Source organism: Aphanomyces astaci (genome assembly GCF_000520075.1).
Source record: "Aphanomyces astaci strain APO3 unplaced genomic scaffold supercont1.36, whole genome shotgun sequence".
Taxonomy (NCBI): domain Eukaryota; phylum Oomycota; class Saprolegniomycetes; order Saprolegniales; family Verrucalvaceae; genus Aphanomyces; species Aphanomyces astaci.
The window spans coordinates 228,670-237,961 of NW_009798299.1; the positions used below are offsets into that span (position 1 = coordinate 228,670).

General features: G+C 47.1%; 3 protein-coding genes across 4 annotated transcripts; 1 reads left to right on the forward strand and 2 right to left on the reverse strand.

Moving 5' to 3' along the window:
• Positions 1-589: 589 nt before the first annotated feature.
• On the reverse strand, positions 590-4,470 carry H257_11839 (hypothetical protein; the record flags this gene model as incomplete). The annotated part of the gene is made up of 15 exons (XM_009838885.1): positions 4,190-4,470; positions 4,006-4,129; positions 3,923-3,959; positions 3,733-3,868; positions 3,599-3,683; positions 3,519-3,540; positions 3,406-3,466; positions 3,235-3,352; positions 2,946-3,040; positions 2,852-2,899; positions 2,754-2,787; positions 2,589-2,710; positions 2,467-2,529; positions 2,302-2,419; positions 590-2,251 (listed from the first exon to the last, which is right to left on the reverse strand). The coding sequence occupies exons 1-15, from the start codon at positions 4,456-4,458 to the stop codon at positions 590-592; spliced, it is 2,994 nt and encodes a 997-aa protein (XP_009837187.1). The 5' UTR covers positions 4,459-4,470.
• Positions 4,471-5,263: 793 nt separating this feature from the next.
• On the reverse strand, positions 5,264-5,831 carry H257_11840. Of its 2 annotated transcripts, XM_009838887.1 has the most exons (3): positions 5,738-5,831; positions 5,474-5,666; positions 5,264-5,390 (listed from the first exon to the last, which is right to left on the reverse strand). In XM_009838887.1, exons 1-3 carry the CDS (start codon positions 5,811-5,813, stop codon positions 5,330-5,332), a joined length of 330 nt encoding a protein of 109 aa, XP_009837189.1. In that variant the 5' UTR covers positions 5,814-5,831; the 3' UTR covers positions 5,264-5,329. The 2 variants fall into 2 exon arrangements, with proteins under 2 accessions (XP_009837189.1, XP_009837188.1); XM_009838886.1 differs by lacking the exon at positions 5,264-5,390 and having other exon boundaries at positions 5,416-5,666; positions 5,738-5,829.
• Positions 5,832-6,009: 178 nt separating this feature from the next.
• H257_11841 (hypothetical protein) lies at positions 6,010-9,215 on the forward strand. The gene is made up of 7 exons (XM_009838888.1): positions 6,010-6,337; positions 6,402-6,703; positions 6,800-6,892; positions 7,057-7,150; positions 7,790-8,128; positions 8,703-9,073; positions 9,144-9,215. Exons 1-7 carry the CDS (start codon positions 6,041-6,043, stop codon positions 9,154-9,156), a joined length of 1,509 nt encoding a protein of 502 aa, XP_009837190.1. The 5' UTR covers positions 6,010-6,040; the 3' UTR covers positions 9,157-9,215.
• The last annotated feature ends 77 nt before the right edge of the window (positions 9,216-9,292 follow it).

The following is a 9,292-nucleotide window of genomic DNA, read 5'->3' on the forward strand; positions in this document are numbered from 1 at the left end:
CGTCATGGTCCGACGATAGCTGATGCCTTTCAAGCGGGCAAGGTCGTGGTGACGGCATGGGTGCTTACAGTCAACATTGATGTCGAAAATACTATTGTAGTACATGACTAACGTTATGGTACTAGTATTCCATAATTGTATCATGCAGCCTGCATTGCCAAAGACTATCGTCAATAATAGTGTTTCGTGATGAGGATGGATCATTGTACAGGTGTGTTTTCATTGGTCAAATATGAAATCGTAGGCAATCTCCCCACGAATTCCATAAATAAGTCAATCAACACCTCAACGACGATAGACCGTCACTCTCGATTTTGGCGGCAAATCCCATGAATGCTCCTCTCGACACACTGAAACAACATTTGACAGTCGACATGGCAATACTAAGGAATCGAGGAGGCTTCTTCCTCCTTCATGAAGAAGCACATGACAATACTGAGGCATGGAGGTATACATGCCATCCTACGTGGCGTACTGTACGTCATCTGCAGACATCCACCTAAAAGATGGTGATTTGCTATCGCCATGACGAATGTGTCCATGGAGATGAACGACGAGGTGTCTACGAAAAGCCATGAATCAGTGGTCATTAGAAGATGTACTTCATAAACTCTTGCTCCAGGGTCAATTCCTCGTAGTCGTCGATCATGGGAATCGTGTGCACGTCAGCCCCATCGTTCTTGACGTCGTTAGCATTCTTGGAACTGCTTGCACAGGAGAGCCCTTGCTGTCTCTCCGTATCCACATGCTGGATATTGATATTGCTGGATGAACCTTCTCGACGTTGATAGGGCGGATGGTTTGTCAATCCGTTGCTTAGTAGCACCTTGGAGGGTTCTTCAAAGTCCGGAATCACATGATGCCGTCGGGACTTGGTTGACTTGCCAACAGCCGCAACTTCGGGGCTTCCACACCATTTAAATTGCTTGAATTCTACCAGCGACGGCGTGGATAATTTAGCTCGCTTCGTGGTAGACGGATCATCCCGTGGTATGACGGTCGCTGGCTCCAACATGGTTTGGTGGTGATGGAACGCCTTCTTGGACGTATCCTCCTCTTTAGCCGAACGTTTGGTCCGTTGAACTTCGTCATGGCGACCGTGTTTGAACGCTTCAGGGATCGTACATTGATGCAACGATTGTTTGGTGACCTTTTGGACGGTGCAGGCGGTGGCCGTGGCTTGAACTTCCAGTTCTTCGTCCATTCCCAGTTGGGCAGTGTGCAGAAAGTGGATTGAAATGGAGCTCATGCCAGACATGGGTACCATAAATGTCGTTGGGGTTGTCGTAATATCCCGCCGCAGCAGCAATATACGACCTTTTGTGAAGACGAGCAGGATGTAGCCGCTTGGAGCAGCACGTTCCGTGATACGATGGACCTGTCGTGGCTGGGCATTCTGCACTATAATCTCGATTCGATTCGTGATGACTTGTGGCTGAACTTGAAGGTGAAAATCCAACACGGTTTTGGCTTCCGCGAGCAGATGCTCGCAATCCCCAGTGTTTAAATATCGACCCAATTGAGTTGGATCCATGTCGCGGAGTTGACGAATACTGTGAACGCCATGAGAATCCAGCTTTTGGGCCAGGTCCGAATCCACGCCTTCGAGGAGTTGCAATTTCGTTGGGGCTGGCGAACTTTCCCACGCTTTCAACGCCAACGACCGCCCAAATCGGAACGCCATCAGTCCCAAAGCCCCAGCGTCACTCTCCATGCAATACTCCATCAGCGCTCGAACGATTCGCAGCGCCATTTCAACGCACGTGTCCATTTCAAAAGCAAGAGAATCGTCGTCCAGATGGACACGACCTAACGCTGCTTGCAGCAGTACATTGGCTTTCATTCTGTCGGTTTGGACCAAGTATTTCCCCGCCGCCACCCCTTTGACTCGATATTGCACCTTGGTTTGGTTCAATATGTTCAAGGCGGCCTTGTCGTTTCTGCGCAAAGGAACGTGGCCACAAATCCGACCTGCCGTCACGTCCAACAGCGTTTCCATGGACGCGTGTCGTTTCGATTGAACTAGGTCAATAATGGCTACCATGTCGTCGTACTTGATGCAATTCTGGCTCATGATCCGACCACTAGGCGTAACGTCAAAGCAATACCGATCGTCGTCGGTGAAACGCAGAAGCGCAGAGTCACTCAAGTGGTGGATGGTCGTCGTTGCAATCGACGTCGCCACGTCGCTTTGTCGTGAGCCAGAACATTCACGGGAACTATTTTGGTGTCGAAAGTGCATGTATGTCAACTATACAAAAGGCCACTGGTCAGATCGGTGTCGAGACCGGCCAACATAACCTGCATCCATGAAATCACTTGCGAAATGTCATGAATCGTCCCCAGGGAGATTTCCGCGTTGATTGCTTCGATTGCAGCCAACTGCAACTCGCTTTCAATCGGTGCAATTTTGGGGGTGCTAACCACATGTGAGTTAGTATCAGCAAAGGATTGGGACGCGGTCACGTGGCGATATTCGCGTAGAGGCTTTCTTTGCATGCTTCCGTCATAATAACAGCAGCCCCACACCTAAACATACAATTATATGTACAGCATATACTCACATATTGGCGAGAATGCGAGTGTACTTGTCAAACCCTGGACGTCCCGCTCGTCCAATCATTTGCAACACGCTCATCGGGGTGTATTCTGTAAACCCTGATTGACCTTGGTAGTGCTGTGTCGACTTGATCACGACGAGGTGTGCTGGCTACAATAAAATGGTCGAATCAACATAGACCACACTCTCGAACCAAATTGACGCCGACTGCTAACGAGCTGGTGCAGCTAATGGTAATATTATGGTCAGTACTAGCGTTACCGTTAGAGTGATATGGAAAGAAAAAATTACCACAATATGTGGAGGAATCCTTGCGCAAATAAATCTTGTACAAGCTGCCTAGTACACAACCCATCGTTGAACCGAACACATACAAATCCAGTACTTGTCGTTTTCTTGTAATCCGGCATGATGAATTCCAATTCCAGCTTGGAACACCATTTTCAGTGACGTGTTGTGAATCTGTACAATTGATGAGAGCTAGTTCGCGTATTGAAATGATGGACACACTTGAGTTGCTGCCTCGGCCAATTTCTACTCAACGAAGTCAGTGCCACGTCATATGTGTTGCTATCCAACCTTGTGTTGACTCGGTGAAACAGGGCACACATGAGTTTTGGCCAGCATGCTATAAAACAGTAGGACGAAACGAGCGATGTTCATGAACTAGCTACTGCTACTGTAAAGTACATTGCAAGTCCAACTGATGCCTTGCGCGACGAGCAAAAGATGAGCGATGGTTTTCCTTTGGAGTACTTGTGTAACACATCAGGGACTTTTTGATCCAAGTTTCTATAGCCACAGTAAACTTGCGATTCGATGATATACATCAATAGTGTAGTTACTTTTCAAACAGAAAATCGTTGCCAAACGACTTGAAGCCAAGGACATGCAGCTCCAAGGGAACTACAAGGTACCATTTCCAAATGATGAAATTCGCGTTGTGATCATATGTTACCTGGACGATATTGTGGACCAAACTACAAAGTTGTACACACTTTGTTAATTCTAGTAGAACGTATGACAAGCTATCCATACCTCGAAAACCATATCTGCACTGCAGCCAAGCCATGCACCAATGTCCTTGACATTTGGAAACGTAGCCGACGCAGCAACGATTCGTCTTCAACAGTTGATTGAATGCGTGTATGGAGAGTAGCGTCCGTACGTACAGCGACGAAAGCAGCACCCCTTCGTTTTGGCTGAAGGTGAATGTGCTGCAGTACTTCATACGCGTCATGACGGCTTCTAATGTTGCTCCGCGTACGCCGTCCCCAATGTGGTGAACTTCATCTACCAGGAGCAAGCCTACACCACCTAGTATCTCCTACGGTGCATGGATATGAGAGTAAAGGAACTCGCCTTGAGGTACCATCGAGCTTCGAGTTAAGACGTCCCACTAGATGCAATTCAGACTCGACAGACATATATACTATCAAACGTACCTTTTCTGGTGTGCTGAGAAGAATATCATGGCTCATTATGCTTTGAGCATCGTCAAAGGTCATGTCGGTAAGTTCAAGAAAAGTCAAGCCCAAGGATTTGAATCGTTTGCTCCAATCGACCAATCTACAACATAACGTTAGCATTGTAACGGATATGCACCTTTGACGACATATGTGTACGAACCTTTCGTGGAGCAATGCTTTGAGTGGAGCAAGATACAACACCAATCCAGATTTGGCCTCGCATCCGTGCTGCCGCTGCTTGCTCCAATGGCGAAGAAACGCGACCTCGAACACACTCGTCTTGCCTGACCCTGTCGGGCTGCTCACCACGAGGTTTCCGCCGTTCTTGAAAGCAGCAGGTAGCACACGCTCTTGCACTCGGTTCATCGTGCTGTACGAGTAGCATGCGCCGATGTCCTTTCCCAGGAGTGCTTGTATCGACGTCGTCATCCGCGCGTGTTGAAGGAAGTTTGAAAGTGATGCCTTTTCGCGCACTTTTGCCAGGATCTTTAAAATATGGCCAATCAACGTGCGTCATGTGTTGCATTAGCCAATTGCCTGATCTTATTTCAAATGAACGAGATCATCATCTATTACAATAGATGAGCCCCAATTTATTTTATTTATTTTTAGTTTGTCATGAATTTCATAGTTTTATCCAAAACCATCAATGACCAAAGCCTTTAAACCGCACTTCCAGGTACCCTACAGAAGGTTTTACTCGTATATTTGTGGATCCAGAGAAAAATCCAAATATCGAAATTTTGCGTGTAACAAAACTATAGACACACTTTGTATATTGGCTCATTTATCGATCGATACATTGTCCACGACGAAGGATAATTTGGGCCATTCTAGTTGGCATACCATCTATCAAGTGCGATAGGTAGTTTTGATCAATTTCCTCCCTTGATTGGAGGATCTGGGCCTTCAAGTGGGCCTTGCATACACTTTGCGCGCTAGGACCCTCCAAAGATTCTCAATCGGGTTTAAATCAGGGCTTAGCTGTAGTTATCCATGAATAAGCTGGAAGGCGCATTGGATGGGATATACTTAGGCGGATGCAATTACTGCGGCCCTCTAATGGCAAAGGAGGATGTCGTCTGCAGTTATCATGATCCAAAGCATGGTGCCTTGGGTCTGCATGGTTGTAGCAGAATGTAACACAACGAAGGCGTCGATGTTCGAAAGCGAGACGGGGCATGACGTTATCGGTAGAGCGAATGAATATGGTATGTATGTTTCAGCCTGTCGATGAAATAAATCAACCTATTTATTCACAATTAACAGTAAAAACAAGGATGCCCAAGAAGGTTTCGAACTACGTTGTGGCATGGTGGTTGCATCCAAGGCAGAAGATGCGGTCGTGCGGCATAGAATAACTACACAGGTTACGACACAATGAGTTCAATTGACTTGCATGATGAAAAATACGGTTGCCAACGAGCGGGGCCAACGAACGTACTTGATGGTGGCGCACTCGTCGCAGTACGTGTTCAGGCATTCCACACATTGCATTTCCCTGCCGGGTCGAATGGATCGTTCGCAGTGCGAACACTTGATCGTTGTTGTTGTCTGTGCGACGTTGTTTCGTGCATCGGTCGTTAATGAGTTTTTCCATATCGATCGCCCCGCCCACATCAACCGACTGATGGCATCTGCTCCACGACGCACAACTCAGTCCCACAACTCAAGCCTCAACACGATCAGCATGACAACATCGACGTACCCGCCGGGTACTTTACGTCTCTACGTCGCTTGGACGTCGCTGTTCCCGTGCACAAGTCATGGCATCCTCGTTTCATCCGATTTCGTTTTGGCGGCAATTGGGAACTCGGCTCACACTAAATACAACCCACCAATTCTACACTATTTAATTCCATAAGGCTAACACTATTTCCATTATTGTATCTTTTGAGGAATATTTACACTATTTTCCTTTCTGTGCTCTGATTGGTCCATGCAATGTCGCTGTGACCAACCAATGCCACGCAGAGCATCATCCATCACAAAAGCACAACTTCAAACAACGATGAGCACCGTGGATCGCGCGGCCAAGAAGCAAAAGGTGGAGGCGGAGAATGCTGGCTCCGACAGCGAGAACGAAGACCATGACGACGTGCAAGTGGCGTCCGTGATCGCTCAGTTCAAGAACGAACAGGGGGAGAGCGTCGGACCGCAGCTCGACATCCCCGTCGCGTCCACAGTCCTGCAAATGGAGGAGCTTGTGAACCAGTTGTTGGACAACGGCAAGCAAAAGGTGCCGTATTCGTTCTACCTGAACGACACGGAGATCACAGACACGTTGGCCACCAGTGTTCGGGACCAGGTACGAAGAACGAACCTCGCACGTTTGCATTCTCTCCCGTCTGACCGACCCTACATGTGTGTAGAACGCGTCGACGGAAGCGGCGCTGACAATCACGTTCCAACCACTGGCCGTGTTCCGTGTCCGTCCCGTAACGCGGTGCACAGACACGCTCCAAGGCCATTCCGAAGCGATCTTGCATGTTCGCTTCAGCCCGGACGGCAAAAAGCTCGCGAGTGGCGGCGGCGACGCCACCGTCCGCTTCTGGGACACCAACACTTGCATGCCTCAGTTCACAGGTCGTGGACACAAGCATCATGTGCTGTGCACAGCATGGAGTCCCGACGGCAGTCGATTTGCATCGGCCGACAAGACCGGCGAAATTCGGTATGTTTTGATCTCTACACGAACTTTTTGGTTCTTGCACATTATTATTATTGTCCTCCTCCTCGTCACCATGGTTTTAAATCATTGTGGCTTTAGATTGTGGGATCCTTCCACGGGTAAACAAGTCGGCGAACCCATGAAAGGCCACCGCCAATGGGTCACATCCTTGACCTGGGAACCTTTCCATCGGTTCGTGAATGACCCACCCTACACATATATCATTTGTCTAGTAGTAATTCTCGACTCGTCTAGTCGACGCAAACACTCTACCCTTTTTGATAGGATTGCATGGATGGCCTTGATATATATATTTATGGTCTCTAGTTGCTAAACAATGCGTGAACTGTGTGTAGCAACTCGGCATGCGAACGATTTGCCAGTTCGTCCAAGGATGGATCGATCAAGATCTGGAACGCGCGCACGGGGCGCCAGGTCGCGTCGTTGTCGGTATGTTTGCCTTAAAAAAAAATATTATTTTAGCTTATAAAAAAATATTTTTTACCTTTGTGTCCTTCCACTGTCACTTGAACGACGATCCGTATTGTCCATTTATCCAAATCCATTTAGACGACTTTTGTGCTGTGGATTCACCAAATCGTATAGTCCTTTTACCCAAAATTTGGATGACTTTTGTGCGGATTCTTTGCCAAATCTATCGATGAATTCTCTGACTTTTTGTATGTGAAAATTGTCCAGTCTCACACTAATTGAAGTCACAACATACTAATTCAATGTTGAATTGTCGAAGAACGGGTTTGATTGGCTACTTGAAATTCGTGTTCTGGGTTTTGATTAGTCGATCTTTGATTGTCTGGCTGCTTTCTCATTCGATTGCCCTCCGATTTCGAATCGATTTTGACAATATCTGCATTTTGTGTCGACGAATACTTGTCCTGTGGGGATGCCATATACACTCTTAAAGTCGTCCTACACGAATTCAATGTGGACGATGCTTTCAACTACAAAATCCATCTGATTGACTCAGCATTCATTCATTCTTCTTCGAATTCGTGTGCCCCTTTAGTTGTGTCGCTCCAGTTATTACGACAATAAACACTATGAAAACCATAACGTCCACGAATATAGAGCCACACAGACTCGGTCGAGTGCCTCAAGTGGGGCGGCGAAGGCTTGCTGTACAGCGCATCTCGCGACCGCACGATCAAAGTATGGGCCGTGGAAGGCGACCAAGTGGGCAAACTGGTGCGGACGCTGGTTGGCCATGCCCATCGCATCAACACGCTGGCGTTGAACGTCGACTATGTGTGTCGCACGGGCCCTTATGACCACACGTTTAAGACATTTGAAACGCGTGAAGAAATGCAGCAAGCTGCGCAAGCCCGGTACGACGCCATTCGTCGCGGCCAGCCAGAACGGCTCGTGTCTGGCTCGGACGACTTTACCTTGTTCTTGTGGGAACCTGCGGTATGAACTCACTCAAATTCTCTTGGTTTCTCTCTCCCCAGTTGTTGAGTTGGAAATTGGTCTTGAACAACTTTGTTTTTATGAGGAGTATATATATATGTTGATGTTTCTATATGGTATGTTTTTCATTTCCATGTAATATATATATTAATATTTCTTAGGTATATTATTATTCCGTGTAATGTGTTATATTTATCAAAGTCCACGGTTTCATGGTAATGCGTCGTTGAAAGTGTTGATGACGTTTTTGGACGTTGGTGGGCCCCCCTCATATATCCTTATATATCTTTTGTTTAGTTATATAATACATATAGGTTTTTTTTTTTTTTTTTTTTTTTTTTCTTTTGCAGTAAAAGTGCCTATGTTACCTTTTCATATTTGGTTACCTGAAGCACATATATAAATATATTAAGGAGTGGTCGGGAATGTGTACGTGAACTTGTCGACTGCCTCCTTTCATCGGCGCTGGGTTCTGATGGTTGATATTTTTTTCGTTGATAACCTCGTATATATATAGTGAATACTGCGTTCTTGGACTAACTAATCTGTTACATCTGTGTGTGATGGTTGGTAGGAAAGCAAGAAACCAATTGAACGGCTGACGGGGCACCAGCAGCCCGTGAACGACCTGAGCTTTTCACCCGACGGGCGGTACTTTGCCAGCGCATCGTTCGACAAGAAGGTCAAGATCTGGAACGGCAAGGATGGCAAGTTCGTTGCGACGCTCAACGGGCACGTGGGCGCCGTGTACCAGGTGTGCTGGTCCAGCGATAGCCGCATGATTGTGTCGGCGAGCAAAGATTCGACCATCAAAGTGTGGGAACTCGCCAACTTGAAAAATGCCAAGGAAACCCTCTCGGGGCATGCCGACGAAGTGTACGCGCTGGACTGGAGCCCCAACGGCCAAAAGGTCGCGTCTGGCAGCAAAGATCGAACGATCAAAATGTACGTACGATATGACAAGAGAGTGTTAGGGTACGTACTAACTGGAATTGGGATATTCTTTCTGTTGTAGCTGGCGCCATTAAGAGACGCCATATATAATATAGTGTGTGGATTCAAGGGTACAAGGTTGTTTTCTGTATCAATCACAATCTCGTTGGTACATAAATAGATATCGACGGTGAAATAGACCCAAGTACAGTAGTACAGTCATGCTAGACT

Coding starts and splice junctions, on each gene's coding strand:
- H257_11841 (XM_009838888.1), top strand. CDS start 6,041: ATGAGCACCGTGGATCGCGCGGCCAAGAAGCAAAAGGTGGAGGCGGAG. Junction 6,338..6,401: donor CCACCAGTGTTCGGGACCAG/GTACGAAGAACG, acceptor ACATGTGTGTAG/AACGCGTCGACGGAAGCGGC. Junction 6,893..7,056: donor ACCTGGGAACCTTTCCATCG/GTTCGTGAATGA, acceptor AACTGTGTGTAG/CAACTCGGCATGCGAACGAT.
- H257_11840 (XM_009838887.1), bottom strand. CDS start 5,813: ATGAAACGAGGATGCCATGACTTGTGCACGGGAACAGCGACGTCCAAG. Junction 5,667..5,737: donor AGACGTAAAGTACCCGGCGG/GTACGTCGATGT, acceptor GTCGTGGAGCAG/ATGCCATCAGTCGGTTGATG. Junction 5,391..5,473: donor GACGAGTGCGCCACCATCAA/GTACGTTCGTTG, acceptor TAACCTGTGTAG/TTATTCTATGCCGCACGACC.